General features: G+C 40.3%; 1 protein-coding gene across 4 annotated transcripts in view; it reads right to left on the reverse strand.

Moving 5' to 3' along the window:
- Positions 1-20,653, reverse strand: part of LOC311131344 (CUB and sushi domain-containing protein 1-like) — a gene marked incomplete at both ends in the record, with an annotated part of 555,203 nt that overhangs the window by 206,055 nt on the left and 328,495 nt on the right. For all 4 annotated transcript variants that reach the window (XM_084164287.1, XM_084164286.1, XM_084164285.1 and 1 more), the window contains 2 exons: positions 7,623-7,830; positions 8,859-9,053. In XM_084164287.1, coding sequence (XP_084020413.1) covers positions 7,623-7,830; positions 8,859-9,053 — 403 coding nt within the window. The remainder of the gene's footprint in view (positions 1-7,622; positions 7,831-8,858; positions 9,054-20,653) is intronic.

Genomic DNA, 20,653 nt, shown 5'->3' on the forward strand with positions numbered 1-20,653 from the left:
GCAAATAAATTCATAAAAAATCCTACAAAGTGATTTTCTGGATTTTTTTTCCTCAGTTTGTCTGTCATAGTTGACGTGTACCTATGATGAAAATTACTGGACTCTCTCATCTTTTTAAGTGGGAGAACTTGCACAATTGGTGGCTGACTAAATACTTTTTTTCCCCACTGTATATATACAGTTGAAGTCGGAAGTTTACATACACCTTACCAAATATATTTAAACTCAGGTTTTCACAATTCATGACATTTAATCCTAGTAAAGATTCCCTGTATTATGTCAGTTAGAATCACAACTTTATTTTAAGAATGTGAAATGTCAGAATAATATTAGAGGGAATTATTTATTTCAGCTTTTATTTCTTTCTTCATATTCCCAGTTGGTCAGAAGTTTACATACACTCAATTAGTATTTGGTAGCATTGCCTTTAAATTGTTTAACTTGGGTCAAACGTTTCAGGTAGCCTTCCACAAGCTTCCTACAATAAGTTGGGTGAATTTTGGCCAATTCCTCCTTACAGAGCTGGTGTAACTGAATCAGGTTTGTAGGCCTCCTTGCTCGCACACGCTTTTCAGTTCTGCCCACAAATTTTCTACAGGATTGAGGTCAGGCCTTTGTGATAGCCACTCCAATACCTTGACTTTGTTGTCCGTAAACCATTTTGCCACAACTTTGGAAGTATGCTTGGAGTCATTGTCCATTTGGAAGACTCATTTGCGACCAAGCTTTAACTTCCTGACTGATGTCTTGAGATGTTGCTTCAATATATCCACATAATTTTCCTTCCTCATGATGCCATCTATTTTGTGAAGTGCATCAGTCCCTCCTGCAGCAAAGCACCCCCACAGCATGATGCTGCCACCCCTGTGCTTCACGGTTGGGATGGTGTTCTTCGGCTTGCAAGCAACCCCCTTTTTCCTCCAAATATAACGATGGTCATTATGGCCAAACAGTTCTATTTTTGTTTAATCAGACCAGAAGACATTTCTCCAAAAAGCACGATCTTTGTCCCCATGTGCAGTTGCAAACAGTAATCTGGCTTTTTTTCTGGCGGTTTTGGAGCAGTGGCTTCTTCCTTGCTGAGCAGCATTTCAGGTTATGTCGATATAGGACTCGTTTTACTGTGGATATAGATACTTTTGTACCCGTTTCCTCCAGCATCTTCACAAGGTCCTTTGCTGTTGTTCTGGGATTTATTTGCACTTTTCGCACCAAAGTACGTTCATCTCTAGGAGACAGAATGCGTCTCCTTCCTGAGCGGTATGATGGCTGCGTGGTCCCATGGTGTTTATACTTGCATACTATTGTTTGTACAGATGAACGTGGTACCTTCAGGCATTTGGAAATTGCTCCCAAGGATGAACCAGACTTGTGGAGGTCTACAATATTTTTTCCTGAGGTCTTGGCTGATTTCTTTTGATTTTCCCATGATGTCAAGCAAAGAGGCACTGAGTTTGAAGGTATGCCTTGAAATACATCCACAGGTACACCTCCAATTGACTCAAATTATGTCAATTAGCCTATCAGAAGCTTCTAAAGCCATGACATCATTTCCTGGAATTTTCCAAACTGTTTAAAGGCACAGTCAACTTAGTGTATGTAAACTTCTGACCCACTGGAATTGTGATACAGTGAATTATAAGTGAAATAATCTGTCTGTAAACAATTGTTGGAAAAATTACTTGTGTCATGCACAAAGTAGATGTCCTAACCGACTTGACAAAACTATAGTTTGTTAAAAATACATTTGTGGAGTGGTTGAAAAAGTAGTTTTAATGACTCCAACCTAAGTGTATGTAAACTTCCAACTTCAACTGTAATATATATATACACACTACCGTTCAAAAGTTTGGGGTCACTTAGAAATGTCCTTGTTTTTGAAAGAAAAGCAAAAGCAGTCTCAACGTCAACAGTGAAGTGGCGACTCCGGGATGCTGACCTTCTAGGCAGAGTTGCAAAGAAAAAGCCATATCTCAGACTGGCCAATAAAAATAAAAGATTAAGATGGGCAGTCTGAGATATGGCTTTTTCTTTGCAACTCTGCCTAGAAGGTCAGCATCCCGGAGTCGCCTCTTCACTGTTGACGTTGAGACTGGTGTTTTGTGGGTACTATTTAATGAAGCTGCCAGTTGAGGACCTGTGAGGCGCCTGTTTCTCAAACTAGACACTCTAATGTATTTGGCCTCTTGCTCAGTTATGCACCGGGGCCTCCCACTCCTCTTTCTATTCTGGTTAGAGCCAGTTTGCGCTGTTCTGTGAAGGGAGTAGTACACAGCGTTGTACGAGATCTTCAGTTTCTTGTCAATTTCTCGCTTGGAATAGCCTTCATTTCTCAGAACAAGAATAGACTGACGAGTTTCAGAAGAAAGTTATTTGTTTCTGGCCATTTTGAGGCTGTAATCGAACCCACAAATGCTGATGATCCAGATACTGAACTAGTCTCAAGAAGGCCAGTTTTATTGCTTCTTTAATCAGCACAACAGTTTTCAGCTGTGCTAACATAATTGCAAAAGGGTTTTCTAATGATCAATTTGCCTTTTAAAATGATAAACTTGGATTAGCAAACACAACGTGCCATTGGAACACAGGACTGATGGTTGCTGATAATGGTTCTCTGTCCGCCTATGTAGATATTCCATAAAAAAATCAGCAGTTTCCAGCTACAATAGCCATTTACAACATTAACAATGTCTACACTGTATTTCTGATCAATTTGATGTTTTAATGGACAAAAAAAGTGCTTTCTTTTGAAAATAATGAAATTTCTATGTGACCCCAAACTTTTGAACGGTAGTGTATATACAGTTATCTTTCAAATCAATTTTAACCCATATCATAGGAAACTACAGGATCACCTGCTATCTGTATTTCACTATCATAGCACAGTCTTTATGGGAAGCAGCGTTGTTGATGGAGTGAGTCGCTGCAGGTGAAGCAATTTAGGTAAAGTACCTCAGACCATGGACACATCATGATTGTTCCATCAACACCTCAGTCATTTTAGTTACACAAGCCCAGTTCAATCTCTGTTTATTTCAATAGCCTCAAAGCAACTGAAACCAATACTTGTTGATCAGCCAACTCTTAAATTTTCACAAACAGTACTAACAATGCAGTGGTTATTTCAATCTGCTTTAAAAGTACAGCAGCACATTTCCTTTTCATTCTTGCTCTTTTTCCTTGTACCTGGTATTGGGACCTTTTTGCCTTCTTTCTGTTCATACTGCTTCACAACCTAGCTTTCACATGCCAATGAGCAACACTGTCAAAAAGAAATTGAGAAGGCCCAAACACCACCCAGCATTAATTGCTATTCGTACACTGTCCTGTACCAACTCAGGCTAGACCTTCAATCCAATCCATTGCATGTTTATAATGGTGTTATAACATCATGATTTAATTGAGTAGTGGTAGTTATGAGTTCATAATGTTTAGGAAACCAATGTGATAAATACTGTAGTCAAGTGGGTGCAAAACTTCAAAGAAAAGGAAGGCTTTTATTTTATGCAGAAGCTATTATATAATTAATTCAGCTTTGGCAACAGAATGTCAGAGAGGTCATGAGGACAAGCATATCTGCACTTTGATGAGTTCTACTAGTATGTGAAGAGAATGGAGAGCCTTCCACACACATCATACACGCATGACAAAATGTCCTAGGATTAACTATAATAACCTTTGGACCACAATTCAAGGCACAACACCTTCTCAACCATTGGACACTACCTCCTGCTTATAGTGTTGCCACAATGGTTGTGCAAACACTGTTGTCGATGCATATTAGATGCAAATATCTGTTGTCACACACAAGATGTGTCAAATGCACTCAACATCCATTATTCTGCCTGAGAGTTTATGGGGCCTCTGTCATGTTCAAAGAACATGATTGGCATTTGACAGCTGCCAAATAGTGTCGTACATAGAGAATTGGGTAATTGTAATTTCTGTCAAATATGTTATGTTTCTGGTGATTATATCCTATTCTGAATTTAAATTATTAAAAGGTGTCATGTGACTTAATAGTGGGCGGTGGGTAGCCTAGCGGTTAAGAACTTTGGGCCAGTAACCAAAAGGTTGCTGGTTCGAATCCCTGAGCCGACTAGCAAGGCACTAAACCCTAATTGCTCCTGTAAGTCGCTCTGGATAAGAGCGTCTGCTAAATGACTAAAATGTAAAAATGTCAAATTTGATGCCATGGTAGTATCCCAACGCATCTTCTCCATATCTGTTGCCAAGTGAATAGTGATGCTTCAGGGACATTAATTACACTAATATTATGTGCTGTGTATTTTAAGCAAGCTTTCGAAACTTCTGAAAATATCCTCTGAAAGTGAACATCAACAATGATTTTAACAACTCAAGTCGAAAATATCCCCTGGTTTAATTTGTATCACAACTGATACACCTCAGAGTCAGCGTAAATGAAATAAATAATCTTGACATTGGCTGGAGAGTTCAATTATGAAATTAACATATTTATTATGCTATGCAGTGTGAAAAAACCTAACATGACAGTTTGTCAGGCACCTGTCTGTCAGGATCATGTGGTGGAAATTGCTTAGGAAAGCATTTTAGGGAACATCCTAAGAGGAGGATATGTATCTGTCATCAATACAGGAATTTGTTCAGCTGTCAGTTGTCAATCTTGTTCACCGAGTCTCATTCCTTCATGTCTGTCTGTATATCAATCACCACCTCTTGTGTCAACGACGTACCAGTGACGAAGATCTAATATTCTATAATCTTATCAATTTGTCTGAGGTAATTTAATTCAGACAGAAGCAGTCCCTGTCAACTCCAGGTGAAGTATCAATATATGTATGTCATTCGCCGAACAGAGTGCCTTTTGGGTAGAGTAATTTTGTCAGAAATAACCATTTATTTCTACTTATTTTAACATTCTGTCATACAGAGCACCTTTTCAACTCCATAACAAACATGTTTTCCCATCTCAAGAGTTAAATTAAGAAAAATGACTTTAACAGTGACAATTAAAGTGACAGGGTTGACAGTACAGGATTGACAAGTCTAGCCTATCTATCTATGGGTAACAGGGTTGATGTGTTATGCTCGACGCACTCCGTTTTCGACCAAAAAACACCAAAACATTTCCCCAAAAAGTAGAACTAGCTCATCTGCTTTTACACTGTGATTGGATTATTATGTTTAATGTTTCTTTAGAATTTCTTTTTTTGGGGGAAAGTTTTACCATATTAAAACAAAAGTTCAGTTCACGGTACATGGGCACATTAAATAAGTAAAAAATCTTTAGAAATTACTTTCCCAAAGCAACAAATGAACTAGGGCTTTACAATGATGGTGAAAACGTGGGGAAATATTGGGGTTAAGTGGGTTAAAACTTTCGTCCTAGAAATTGGATGAACATGATTTGGGACATGCCATAATTGGGATTTTCTGAGAAATCAAATAATTTATTTTAATGAAAACACACTGCTATTGAAATGTTTTACATGGTTTAGATTAGTTAGAGCATAGACATATAATATGTGATCCAACTGTTAAATGTAGTGTTTTATCAAAACGTACACAATGTCTGAAGGATATAAAAGGCAATCTATTCATGGAACGACCCATGTGTCTAATTAGCAACATGTATTATCTGCTTTATGACTCCCAAGTATTTTTACTGAATGTTATCATTTTTGTTCACTTCTTCAACAAACCACCAGACTTATGTCACAATTTCTCATGGGCAAGGACTGCATAGAACTTCTGAAGTTGAAGTATGAACTCTGAACATCTCTGGACACATGTCTAGGAGGTGGATGAGTTGTGGATGTAAAGGTCACGTGTGTGGTATGTCTATAAATGGTATGTCTATAAAACTGCTTCCAATCAGTATGAAAATGTATGCACTCACTAACTGTAAGTCGCTCTGGATAAGAGCGTCTGCTAAATGACTAAAATGTCAAAATCATCAGAGTGCACAACAATGTCAGTAGCAGAGCAATGTTATAGGACAATATCTGACTTTGAAAGGCTGTGTGAAAGTCACTCAAACGATTGATGCCCTTTGCCCCTTTCAGACTTTAATAGACAGAAGAATGGGGTAGTGATTATTGTGTTACCTAGTGACTGCCTAGTTTTTAAACTCCTGTAACCTATCATTGATTAATGCTAGCGAAGTGTACTTCTGTAATTGACAGTGAAAGCAGCTCCTGAAAAGATTAATTTGACCTATTTTGAGTTCAGTGAAGTACTTTTCATTGACTTTAACTTGTGGGCTTTTACATGCTAATTGCGGACACAACTTATGACTCATCAATGACTATTGTAATGTTTAAAAAAAAATATACAATTAATCAGATAGTAGAATTCTCTATTGGAATTAGCATCTATGTGTGCTATCCACAGCTAAAGAAGATTTTGCCACCTACTTTAAACCCTATTTCCACAAGCTGAGTAGACTTAAAGTATGAAAGCTGTCAAGCTTTGCTTTGATGTTGATGTCATTCCTCTAGCCATGCTCCGGGTGTGGATTTCTGCTATTAAATATTAGGTGGTGCAAACGCAGATCTTGTGAGTCATTGGTTTGAGTTGTTTCTTAAATGACGGACGCCTACCATCAACCTGAAAAACAGAAAATCAGTGTGCACATTGACATTTGGGTGATTCCTCACAACACTAGAACAAAACAAGACCATGATTTTGGGGATTTTCACTAAATGTAATCCATAGAAGGGTCCTTTGGAGGGAGGATTGTTGATATATACTGAACAAAAATATAAACGCAACATGCAACAATTTCAATGATTTTACTAAGTTAAAGTTCATATAAGGAAATCAGTCAATTGAAATAAATAAATTAGGCCCTAATCTATGGATTTCACATGACTGGGCAGGGGCACAGCCACTTGGGAGCCAGGCCCAACCAGTAGTTTCGTGAGGAATCACCCATTTATCATGGGATGCTGCAGTAACGCAATGTTATTTATAAAACTAATATGATATTGATATCGAATTTAAAAAAATGCAACTGATATCAATATAGATGTTCCATATCGGTGCCGATCCCTTGTGTGAAGGACGTTGGAAGGAGGACGTCCTAAAATGGACACCATATTGCTGAAAAATGTAACTCCCTAACAGAAATGGAAGCCTCTTCAACAGTCTTCACAGGCAGTCTCCAAAATTTCACAGGCTGTCTATGTGTTTAAATGCAGATATGTCATCCCATTCTGCTCAGAATACACACTATAGCTCTCTGCATTGCAGTGGCATTCCGTTGACAATACGCCGTGAATATTATTTTGTCAAGGAATTGTCAAATGGACTGGTCCTCAAAGTGTCAGGTTTCAAGTCCTGAAATGACTCATGTCATACCTTAGCTGTTGACAGGACAAAATGAAGCAGTGTTGTGAGGTCCTGTAAAACTTCAGTGACTCATCTTTATATTCTCTCAGTTGAAAATAAAGGTATATTATTGACATACTGGGATCAAACTTATAACACAATAATACTTTAACTTATAGCTTTCATATATGAGTGAATCACAATCACGTCCCTCAATGACTTTTCGAGCAATTAGCAGATAATTGATGCCATGACAGTTGCTACCATTAGAATACAAGAGGTAGCTATTGTGTTGGTTAATTACTTACCATATTGATGGTGCCTCAGTCCCACTTATCTCCAGAAAGTCGTATCTGTCTTCCAGCTGGAAATCACTAAAGACCAGGGCGATGGTGTCCCCTGGTTCAGCCAGAATACTCCATGTGCAGTCTGCATTATTCTCATACTCTGAAGGGAAATGTGGACTTGATATCGTCCCTGTTGTTCCCCTCAATGTCCCACCGCAAGCTCCTTCGGCTAAAGGAAGAAAATAAGTAAGACAAAATTGCATTACTGACTGGGTCACAACTTGCTCTTAGAAAATAAATCAGTCTTGACTGAGTCCTGACTCCAGCAATTGTTCCAACTCCTACTGAGTGGATGAATATTCACTTGTGGGAGATAAAGGTTTGACAGCTAAGATTGGCATTGCGTGTAAAATAAATGTTGTTTTCCGTTGCAGGTCGCAAGTTTAACAACAAAAACAGTGACCATTGGACGCTATTGCCTTGTGACCTTCAAAGACCTCTAAAACCTACAATTTGATACTTCAGGTTCCGTGATCTAGGACAATCCAGGATCACCACATCTTAATGTCACTCTAGGTCAACACAAATAAATGATGATCCAGGATCAATACTGCTTAATAGTGATCCAGTATGAACACAGCTAATTGATGTGTTCATACTGGCCTGTTTGGCCCTCCTTTTCTTATAGTCCACAATCATCTCTTTTGTCTTGCTCACATTGAGGGAGAGGTTGTTGTCCTGGCACCACACTGCCAGGTTTCTGACCACCTCCCTATAGGCTGTCTCATCGTTGTCGGTAATCAGGCCTACCACTGTTGTGTCGTCAGCAAACTTGATGATGGTGTTGGAGCCATGCTTGGCCACGCATTCGTGAGTGAACAGGGAGTACAGGAGAGGACTAAGCATGCACCCCTGAGGGGCCCCAGGGTTGAGGATCAGCGTGGAAGATGTGTTGTTGCCTACCCTTACCACCTGGGGGTGGCCCCTCAGGAAGTCCAGGATTCAACACAGCTAAATGATGATCCAGGATCAACACAGCTAAATGATGATCCAGGCACAACACAACTAAATTACAATCCAGGATCAACACAGCTAAATGATGATCCAGGATCAACACAACTAAATTACGATCCAGGATCAACACTGCTAAATGATGATCCAGGGAATGTCTTATGCTCCAAAAACAAATAATATGATATAATATGTAAATATTGATATTCTTGCCCCCCACTACAAACTTAAAATGTAGTGTCTTACCTCGACAAAATGGTGCTGGAAAGTCCCATGATGCTCCAGTACCTGGACTCACAATACAAGTGAGTACAGCATGTCCCTCCAGTATATATCCCATGAGACAACTGTAACGGATCTTGTCTCCCATGTTGTACCTTGTTCCATGAATTACTCCTTTTGGTATCAACCCTGGATTTCCACACGTGTGGCTTGGTAGCACTGAAAAACAAACCATATAGAACACAGATAATAAGCTCAATTCATTTTCATGGCAGGCCCAAGTGCTATTCTATTGTCATGAGTCTAGCACCAAGATCATTTCAGGTCCTCATCACGCACAAGGGCTCTATACTCAGCCACCTCTGGTCTCAGTCAGAACAGAGGAGTCACATCCATCTTCACAAAGAAAATTAGTAAACAACTATTTTCTCATCAGGTCGAAAGAAACACCTTTTATTCAGCAATGCCTTTCCACTTTTTTTAACGTTTTAGAAAGCTAGTTAAATTATATAATATTATTGTGAAGTTCTTCTAGCCAGTTATGTTTCTATGGTTAAATGTACTGTTCTAGTTTATTGGCATTTCAATTAGACAAAGCTTAAATTTGCTGAAGTCTCTAGAGAACTAGGACGTTGTAACAAGAAAGAGGTTAATTAATTGCAGAAGCATTTAAACATGCATAACTAAAACATCATCCTTTGTTAATTTAGAAATATTTTAAACAAAACATTGCCTGTCTTGTCAAATAAAATGAATCTACTTTAACACTGCCCAACAGATACCAGAAATAAGGGAGTATATTATTATTTTATACATTATGTAAGATAGTTTTCCTGATCCTTAAGACACATTCCAAAACCTCAACTTCCAGGGTTCATGTCAAAGAGCATTGTTACATCCTGCAAACTCTTAAACAACTGTGTCAAAACATGCCCTCGAGCAGTGTGAATTATATCCGTGACAGTCTCTATTTTTTAAAGGGACCTCCTATGTGTTTTATATGGGCCTAATAGTAAAGATGTCATTTAATGTTAAAAAAAATGTATTACCTTTTAATTTGGCATGAACACAATCAGCCTAGGGACCAGTCTGCCTCACAAAATAAGGGGGAAACATTGTTTTACCCTACCACTGAGACTTGCTTTAGTCTACACCTATGATGCAATTCCGGATAGAATTCTGATACTTTATGACGCATATTTGGCATCATCAAATTCGTACACCACATGACCTAAAGTATGTGAACATCTCATTCCAAGATAATCGGCATTAATATGGAGTTGGTCCACCCTTTGCTGCTATAACAGCCTCTACTCTTCTGGGAAGGCTTTCCACTAGATGTTGGAACATTCCTGCAGGGACTTGGGCCACAAAGTTGGAAGCACAGAATCATCTAGAATTGCATTGTATGCTGTAGCATTAAGATGCCCCTTCACTGGAACTAATGGGTCTAGCCAGAACCATGAACAACAGCCCCAGACTAATATTCCTTCTCCACCAAACTTTACAATTGGCACTTTGCATTCGGGCAGGTAGTGTTCTCCTGGTGTCCGCCAAACCCAGATTCGTCCATCGGACTGCCAGATGGTGAAGCGTGAATCATCACTCCAGAGAACGCGTTTCTACTGCTCCAGAGTCCAATTGCGGAGAGCTTTACACCACTCCAGCCGACGCTTGGCATTGCGCATGGTGATCTTAGGCTTGTGTGCGGCTGCTCGGCCTTGGAAACCCATTTCATGCAGCTCCCGACAAACAGTTATTGTGCTGACGTTGCATCCAGAGGCTGTTTGGAACTCGGTAGTGAGTCTTGCAACCGAGGACAGACTATTTTTATGCGCTACGCGCTTCAGCACTCTGTGAGCTTATGTGGCCTACCACTTCGCGGTGGAGCCGTTGTTGCTCCTTGACGTTTCCATTTCACAATAGCAGCACTTACAGTTGACCTGGGCAGCTCTAACAGGGCAGAAATTTAACGAACTGACTTGTTGGAAAGGTGGCATCCTATGACGGTGCCACGTTGAAAGTCACTGAGCTCTTCAGTAAGGCCATTCTACTGCTAATGTTTGGCTATGGAGATTGCATAGCTGTGTGCTCGATTTTATACACCTGTCAGGAACGGGTGTGGCTGAAATAGCCAAATGCACTAATTTGAAGGGGTGTCCACATCCTTTTGTATATATAGTATATATATAATACAGTATAGTCTGAGTTGCTATTCACACTTTCACCATCGTGGGGGAAAACACAGGATTCTCATAGGCCGCAAGCAAAAAAGCCTCCATTTATATGCTGCTTATGAGTATATTTCACACTACTTTTGGATTATAATTGGATCGTAAGGCTCGTATGAATGTCCTGTTTGTGTCATCGTTGTCAATCAACTGCATTATACTTAAAAAACATTAAACATCAACCAGTAAAATGATCTTTGGCTAGCTTTGCTACCAGCCTATGTCAATGAGAGTTAGCATTCTAGCTAACAACTACTGCATCCAAAAAAGGTATTTTGCAACGATCACAACTAATCTTAGCGATTGTTCAAGCAATAACCAAAACAACATTGTAAGCCTATGGGAACCCAAAAAAGTGTTTTTGTTTAGAAGTAATAACTACTAGGCTATGTTGAATTGGCGCAGATGGCTTTCTGCAGTTGTTTTCCCCCAAGGTTGGCGTGGTTTAGGGGAGTACTTCATGACGTGAACAGCGACTCAGAGTATACTATATATCAGCTTTATCTCAAAGATAGGTGGACTGTGCTTCAAGTTTACAAGATGCTTTATTTTTTCCCTCATTTCATGTAAGGTACCAATAAACCTGTCATGTATATTCAGGCTAAATTCAAATACATGTAATTCGATATAAATAAATAATTGCATGCCCCGAATGCAAATGCTGCTTCCTTAGTGTTGTGTTCTGTGGACCTTTGAAATAACTACCTCTGTGCTGATTAGACCTTGGATGAGCTTAATGTCTTATTGCAGTTCCTTTTTCCTAATTGGAAATAAAATCAATAGTGAAAGCCTGATACAAGCACCTAGATTCAGTCCAGTGGCTGAGTCCTCCACCCGCCCCCCTTTCCCTTATGGATCAGACCGTCTCTGTCACACCGCTACCCCAGTAGATGAGACTGACTGAATCATCTTAGTAAGGAACTGACATGGATCTGGAGGTGTAAGAAATCACCACTGTTGGGGGGCTTTTAGATTGTGACAGGAACAGGAACTGGAGAGGAGGATATTGCGGTGGCCAATTGAGGACAGGTCTACTACACTAAGGGCGCCTGGAAGGCCTCTGCATAGAGCAAGACATTCTGCAATCAATATAATATAAGAATGTAAGCCTGACTGAGTATTACTGTATGTTCCTACTGTCCTGCCAAAACAAGCATAAGTACCTAAAGTAATGTTAATCTAAACAAGTCACATACTGTACGTAATGAAGAGAAGTCTCCAAGCCTGCACATTCAGCACAACCTTCATCCCCCCAAATGTGTCAAATGACCAGCATTGGTTCAGATCTAGATGACCTGTCTTTTTAAAAAGCATTTGAAATGCAACAGTTTTGCGGTTACCTACATAAATGATTCACGCCTGTGGATGGATGATTCACCAATTGGGATTTTGAAATAAATGCTGTAACTTGTATTGTGAGTAATATAGTCTCTTTTTCGCCCAGCCCTCAGCCTTCTTCATCGATCAAGGGATTACTACAAACACAGGATTGTAATGGCTACATAAGCCAAGAGGCAGTAGTTGAAAGACAATGTGAAGATTTTGAGACACTACAGATTTTCAGACTAAATAGTTGTTACAGTATCTAATATCTGGAATTCTATTAGCAACATTCAAGAGAAGCAGACAGAAAGAATATAGAAGGGAAATTCCAGCAACATTGTCACATTGTACATTTACATAAATGCTGGAATTTCCCTTCTATGATGCTTCACAAAACACAAGTGGTATATAGGGCAAAGACACTGGAAGAAGAAGTCCTACAGACAGAAAATGACACCCATTGTCTTAAATCATGAGCAACAGCCTTTGATGTTACCATATGTATGGTGTTAATTAAGGACCATGGCACGTCTCCCCAATACAATAGGGATTTTCTGAAGGAATTACTCACTTTCCTTTCCTAGCCATGCCAAATCTACACGGACTGATATTTCACCTGAGACATCCTTAATGCAGAAATCAATGGAGGCCTTTCTGTCGAAAAAAATGGTTAGTGTCTTTAAATTCTGTCACAGCTGAGGGGCATTTATTATGCAGTGTTGTGCACTTTGCATGCACTTTTTGAGACTCTTTTTTATGTATCACTTTTTCTCTGTCATTAAGTTTTTATTAGCAGTCTCCATATAGCATCTTTTTTTTTTGATAAAAAAGGTCGATTAATTCATGTGTGCTGGCAGCATAGTGATTGCATGATGAACCTTATTGATTTATTGTAATTAATAACTGTTTGTCAGTTTAATCATCTAATGACAAGACAAGACCATTAAACATCACATGTGAAGATCTGTTTGTTTTCAAGGGTGAAGAATAAACCCTTTTAAATTCCAATATACATGCTCAATGAGAAACCCAAGTTGGTTTTCAAGTAGGCCTAGATTTCAATGATTACCTATAATGTGAAAATGATGGGCATCCATTAAGATCTCTAAGCCTCCACAACAAATTGACACGTTTTAATGACATCTGAAATGACAGAAAATGCACTGTCAACAGACTGCATCTGCTTCCCCCCGCTGCCTGCCCAAACTGATTGCATCACTAGCCAGCTAAATGTAACATCCCCTGCAGTTGGTGTTGGTTCAGAGAATAGGGCTGCTCCAGAACTGCTCACTGTTGGAGATGTGATGAGAAGATGTGATGAGACACTACCTTGCAGTCCCTCACACTCACTATCAATGTGTATATGTTGGTAAGTCAATGAGTGGCATTCATGAAAACATTCCCATTTTTAAAAGTATGTAACTAGTGGTCATTCAGCCAAATATCACATAAAATACAGAATGGAACAACTATTTTATGTGACAGTACTTTGGCTGGATCCATTGTGGTCCCCATACACTATGTTGCCCTATGGAGGTTTCATCCAGGCACAAAATATCAATCCCCATTGAATGGGGGATGACAGATGTAAATGTGACTGCAAGCTGTTAAATGAAGATGCATTAAGTCGGAAGGGGGTGTAAGTCAATTTCCCTCAGAACCTGTTGCTCGGGAGGCTGTTCATTCTTCCCCGGCGCATCAGCTCAGAGGTTTGTGGCTAACCTTAGCATCTGTTTTGCCCCCATGTATCATTTGCCGAATCCCATGGCGTGACTGGACTAGCAGTCATGGGTATTTTCTTGTATTGTTTTGACTGCCCTGAGCTGATACATCACTTTTCTTAGCACCTTCTTAGTTGGGGAAATTGTTGAAATGCATAAACTTTGCAATCATTCCAAAATGCAATCTGGAGTTACATATTTTTCAGGCAAATTTGGCATATCCAACTGCATTAAGAACAAATCTAGCTGTACTCACAGCATGGTAAAAATGGTGTTTGGTTACCAGCTGAAAAGATGGTCCTCGAAGAGCTTATGTATTTCATGCATATCTATTGGAGAGGAAGAAATCTGCATAAAAAATGAAAGACTTCTTCATGGGCACACCTCAGTGTTGCTGCCACCAGTCTAAAGCCTCTTCAGCAGAATCGCATTTGTCTTTTGAATATCAGTGAGCTCTTGAGAAAGGGCTTATCGGACAAGTGGAACCATGCATTGCTACGCAACAGAGACCCCTAAAGAGGGCGTTTACTCTTAAAGCATCAGCAGATATTGATCCTTGCCTCTTCACAACACCCTCAGTGAAATTAAAGTGGGGAAAGAGAAATGTGTTCTGGCTTACGAGGGCTTTCTCTTTTATGGTCAACCCATACGTTTTTAAGAATGGTAGATGACGGTGTGCAGAGGGGTGGGCAGAATGATGCGTCAGTTGCTTGAGTTGCTTGACTGTGCTTGCATGGTAACATTGTAATTACTCAAGTGGCAAGTGGTAATACAGTCAACCTACTGCCTTGTGACTAATAATATGGGACTGATTTAAGAGATCTCTTTATTGACACGTGTGGAACAAGTTATATGATATTTTAGTTTTTTTTCCTCAAAAAACGCCAATTACAAAGTTAGAAAAAAGCAAGTCTTACCTATCCCAGGTTGTTACAATACCCCAGAACTCTACTTATGTCTTTTGGACAATAATTTGCTGAGTCTTGACATTGTGATTGATTGAGTTTAACCTCCAATTCCTAAACACATCCAAAACCATGATGTTCAATTGGCATCCATTCCTGCTGACGGTCAACTGATGGAGCTGTATTATGCAGTACATTGAGACCAGAAAGAAAACTATTTGAACTGAACTCTAGCCAAACAGCACTGCCACAAAAGCAGCCAAAGCTATACTTTTCTCCATGTGATGGATACACTGTTTTAACTTCAGTTCACTTGATAATAATGAAAGATGGATGCTGTTTATTTTAGTTCTCCCTTTACATAGCTCAATCCATTAAATATCTAGCCCATGGCGATAAGACCATAAAGGCACATTTCTTCTGGGTAAAAAAGTCCTGCTGTGAAAGCGACAAAATGCACACTGTGCGAAGAGTAGCACTTTTCCCAAAATACATCTGGAAACAATCATTAACATACTATATGTATAAATGTTGTTGATATCTGTCAAGTTACAAGAGTATCAGGTTGTGCAAACAGTAACTAACCCTCGTGTTCCAGTGACATTTTGTGACATATTCAGATTATAACAAATCTAATAAAAATAGCAGGTCAATAACTTTAAGCACACGATGCATGTGGGGGTTATCATAGTTTTCAGATAATTATCACTGTAGCTAATGCTCTGCTAGGTACATTATCCTTATATTGATGTTCTTCATAACATGTTTTATTGCATCAGTACATGCTGCAAAAATAGCCATTCATATGGGAACGTCTAGACAAGGACTACCGATCAAGGATAATAATAATAATATAATATGCCATTTAGCAGACGCTTTTATCCAAAGCGACTTACAGTCATGCGTGCATACATTTTTTTGTGTATGGGTGGTCCCGGGGATCGAACCCACTACCTTGGCGTTACAAGCGCCGTGCTCTACCAGCTGAGCTACAGAGGACCACAATGGATATGGATTTAATGAGGGTAGTTTTTTCCTGTTTTGTTTGTGTTATTTTCAGTCTCTCTCTCCAAGTTTACTTTGAAAACTGACTTGCCAAATACTCTTGTCATACGTTGTTTTTCTGACTTTCCTTGTGTGAATGCTTATTTTGCGGTTTAAAATTGATTGCTTAACCCAGCTTTACATATAGAAAACACACATACAGACATGTTCAGACAGATCTTCAAAACATGCCAGGTCAGTATAACAATATGCAGATACATTGTTAAGAATTCCCTGTTACCTTTACAATATACATTACAAAAACATAAGTGGCCTGGCCTCATTAACAGAAGTCGCCTCTCCAGTCACATCTTACAGTCAATTAGCATATCAACATTTACAAATTCATCATAGGCACAACTGTAAAAAGGTTGATCATTATAACTCAATTAAGTTAAATGTTATCCAGCCACAATGTGTTAGTGATTGAATCCTAGGTTGTACACAAGTCTTGACCTTTATCTAATTACTCACTGTTATGTATGACCTTTGAAAGCTGTATCTCAATTAGAATATTTCAAGTCATTCAAAACTGGTTCGGATTATGATTCTTTTTTGAAGTACAGTCTAAATGACACACCTAATAGTGAGTGAATACTGTGCTTATATATACACTCCCCTATGTATTTATTTGCAGAAGCATCGTGCCCCCCTCAGATTTGTCCTATTTAAAAATTAAAAATATAAATATTTATACATTATTTGTAAAACTACTAGCCACCTAGCAATTTTATGAAGTTGGCTTTAGCTAGCCCAGATAGGTTACCAATCTCCCAACCTCATAACTAGCTACCAAGTAGCCATTTCAGGATATAAAAAAATTACTCGCTGTATATATCAATCAAGTTAGAGTAGCTAGCTTGTTTAACTATCTTAGCTGGCATGCCTGCTGGCAAGGTTGGTAGACTTTAGAAAAGCAAGCATTAACTAAATGTACTGAATAAGACTGACATTCCTTTCAATCTTTTACCAAGATTTTAGCAGAGTATGGGGCTGTGGTGGTCATAAAATTTTGTCCGACGGTTATTGTCTTGAAAAGACTGCCGGCCTCACGGTAATTTACCATTAATTAACATAAACACATTTAGCATTTCAAGGCCTCCACGCATACAATCCGCATACAAGCACGCCTTTGGAACATCTACATTTAAAAATGTATAATAAATCAATGTAATATACACCATCACAATAAATCCATAATTTATTTTAGGCAGGTCTAAAGAAACATTATGATATGTAGAAAATTTATTTCAGAAGAACAGAATGCCATGCCATAGGATGTGCCATGCCATAGGATGTAGGCTTGTTCATTTAGCAGATAAGATATGCTTTCAAGTCCAGTGCAATGATTTTATATTATATGATTTTATAGTAAGAAGAATATAATTGAACTTAGCTAAATGAAAGAGAAAGGATATTTTTCCCATTCAAGAGCGAGTGTGCATATGAAGTGGCTATGTAGAGCGTAAAAGTGATCATTTGACAGGTCTTATATGCTACATTTAGAGTTATTTGGCAACTTTAGTTGTGAATGATACAAACCTTAGAATGTCTTAGAAATCAAAACATACACTGAGTGCCTTTCAAAAGTATTCATCCCACTTGGCGTTTTTCCTTTTTTGTTGCATTACAACCTGTAATTTAAATGGATTTTTATTTGGATTTCATGTAATGGATATACACAAAATAGTCAAAATTGGTGAAGTGAAATTAAATAAATTACTTGTTTTAAAAAATTCTAAAAAATAAATAACGGAAAAGTGGTGCTTGCATATGTATTCACCTCCTTTGCTATGAAGCCGCTAAATATGATCTGGTGCAACCAATTACCTTCAGAAGTCACATAATTAGTTAAATAAAGTCCACCTGTGTGCAATCTAAGTGTTACATGATCTGTCACATGATCTCAGTATATATACACCTGTTCTGAAAGGCCCCAGAGTCTGCAACACCACTAAGCAAGGGGCACCACCAAGCAAGCGGCACCATGAAGACCAAGGAGCTCTCCAAACAGGTCAGGGACAAAGTTGTGGAGAAGTACAGATCAGGGTTGGGTTATAAAAAAATATCAGAAACTTTGACGATCCCACGGAGCACCATTAAATCCATTATTAAAAAATAGAAAGAATATGGCACCACAACAAACCTGCCAAGAGAGGGCCGCCCACCAAGACTCACGGACCAGGCAAGGAGGGCAATAATCAGAGGCAACAAAGAGACCAAAGATAACCCTGAAGGAGCTGCAAAGCTCCACAGCGGAGATTGGAGTATCTGTCCATATGACCACTTTAAACCATACACTCCACAGAGCTGGGCTTTACGGAAGAGTGGCCAGAAAAAAGCCATTGCTTAAAGAAAAAAATAAGCAAACACGTTTGGTGTTCACCAAAAGGCATGTGGGAGACTCCCCAAACATATAGAAGAAGGTACTCTGGTCAAATGAGACTAAAATTGAGCGTTTTGGCCATCAAGGAAAACGCTATGTCTAGCGCAAACCCAACACCTCTCATCACTCCGAGAACACCACCCCACAGTGAAGCATGGTGGTGGCAGCATCATGCTGTGGGGATGTTTTTCATTGGCAGGGACTGGGAAACTGGTCAGAATTGAAGGAATGATGGATGGCGCTAAATACAGGGAAATTCTTGAGGGAAACCTGTTTCAGTCTTCCAGAGATTTGAGACTGGGATGGAGGTTCACCTTCCAGCAGGACAATGACCCTAAGCATACTGCTAAAGCAACACTTGAGTGGTTCTCTCTGCCTCCTTATTTCCACTCCTTTCCTCTTTTGATCTCACCCTCTCACCACCCCCCCCCTACTCACAAGGCAGGCAATACGCTTGACCTCATCTTTACTAGATGCTGTTCTTCTACTAATCTCACTGCAACTCCCCTCCAAATCTCCGACCACTACTTTGTATCCTTTTCTCTCTCGCTCTCCTCCAACACTACTCACTATGCCCCTACTCCGATGGTAATGTGCCGTCGCAACCTTCGCTCTCTCCCGCTACTCTCTCCTCTTCCATCCTATCATCTCTTCCCTCTGCTAAATCCTTCTGCCTCCGATCTCCTGATTCTGCCTCCTCAACCCTCCTCTCCTCCCTTTCTGCATCTTTTGACTCTCTATGTCCCCTATCCTCCCGGCCGGCTCGGTCCTCCCCTCCTGCTCCGTGGCTTGATGACTCATTGCAAGCTCACAGAAGAGGGCAGCCGAGCGGAAATGGAGGAAAACTAGACTCCCTGCGGACCTGTCATCTTTTCACTCCCTCCTCTCTACATTCTCTTCCTCTGTTTCCGCTGCTAAAGCCACTTTCTACCACTCTAAATTTCAAGCCTCTGCCTCTAACCCTAGGGAGCTCTTTGCCACCTTCTCCTCCCTGCTGAATCCCCCTCCTCCTCCCCCTCCCTCATCCCTCTCTGTGGATGACTTTGTCAACCATTTTGAAAAGAAGGTTGACGACATCCGATCCTCATTTATTAAGTAAAATGACACCGCTGGTCCTGCTCACACTGCCCTACCCTATGCTTTGACTTCTTTCTCCCCTCTCTCTCCAGATGAAATCTTGCGACTTGTGACGGCCGGCCGCCCAACAACCTGCCCGCTTGACCCTATCCCCTCCTCTCTTCTCCAGACCATTTCCGGAGACCTCCTCCCTTACCTCACCTCGCTCATCAACTCATCCTTGACCGCTGGCCATGTCCCTTCCATCTTCAAGAGAGCGAGAGTTGCACCCCTCCTCAAAAAACCTACACTCGATCCCTCTGATGTCAACAACAACAGACCAGTATCCCTTCTTTCTTTTCTCTCCAAAACTCTTGAGCGTGCCGTCTCTAGCCAACTCTCCTGCTATCTCTCTCAGAATGACCTTCTTGATCCAAACCAGTCAGGTTCCATGACTGGTCATTCAACTGAGACTGCTCTTCTCTGTGTCACGGAGGCTCTCCGCACTGCTAAAGCTAACTCTCCTCTGCTCTTATCCTTCTAGACCTATCCGCTGCCTTTGATACTGTGAACCATCAGATCCTCCTCTCCACCCTCTCCGAGTTGGGCATCTCCAGCGCTGCTCACTCTTGGATTGCGTCCTACCTGACAGGTCGCTCCTACCAGGTGGCGTGGTGAGAATCTGTCTCCGCACCACGTGCTCTCACCACTGGTGTCCCCCAGGGCTCAGTTCTAGGCCCTCTCCTATTCTCTCTATACACCAAGTCACTTGGCTCTGTCATATCCTCACATGGTCTCTCCTATCATTGCTACGCAGACGACACACAATTAATTTTCTCCTTTCCCCCTTCTGATAACCAGGTGGCGAATCGCATCTCTGCATGTCTGGCAGACATATCAGTGTGGATGTCGGATCACCACCTCAAGCTGAACCTCGGCAAAACAGAGCTGCTCTTCCTCCCGGGGAAGGACTGCCCGCTCCATGATCTCGCCATCACGGTTGACAACTCCATTGTGTCCTCCTCCCAGAGTGCAAAGAACCTTGGCGTGACCCTGGACAATACCCTGTCATTCTCCGCTAACATCAAAGCGGTGAACCGATCCTGCAGGTTCATGCTCTACAACATTCGCAGAGTACGACCCTACCTTACAC

The sequence above is a fragment of the Coregonus lavaretus genome (genome assembly GCF_964263955.1).
Source record: "Coregonus lavaretus genome assembly, chromosome: 1".
NCBI lineage: Eukaryota > Metazoa > Chordata > Actinopteri > Salmoniformes > Salmonidae > Coregonus > Coregonus lavaretus.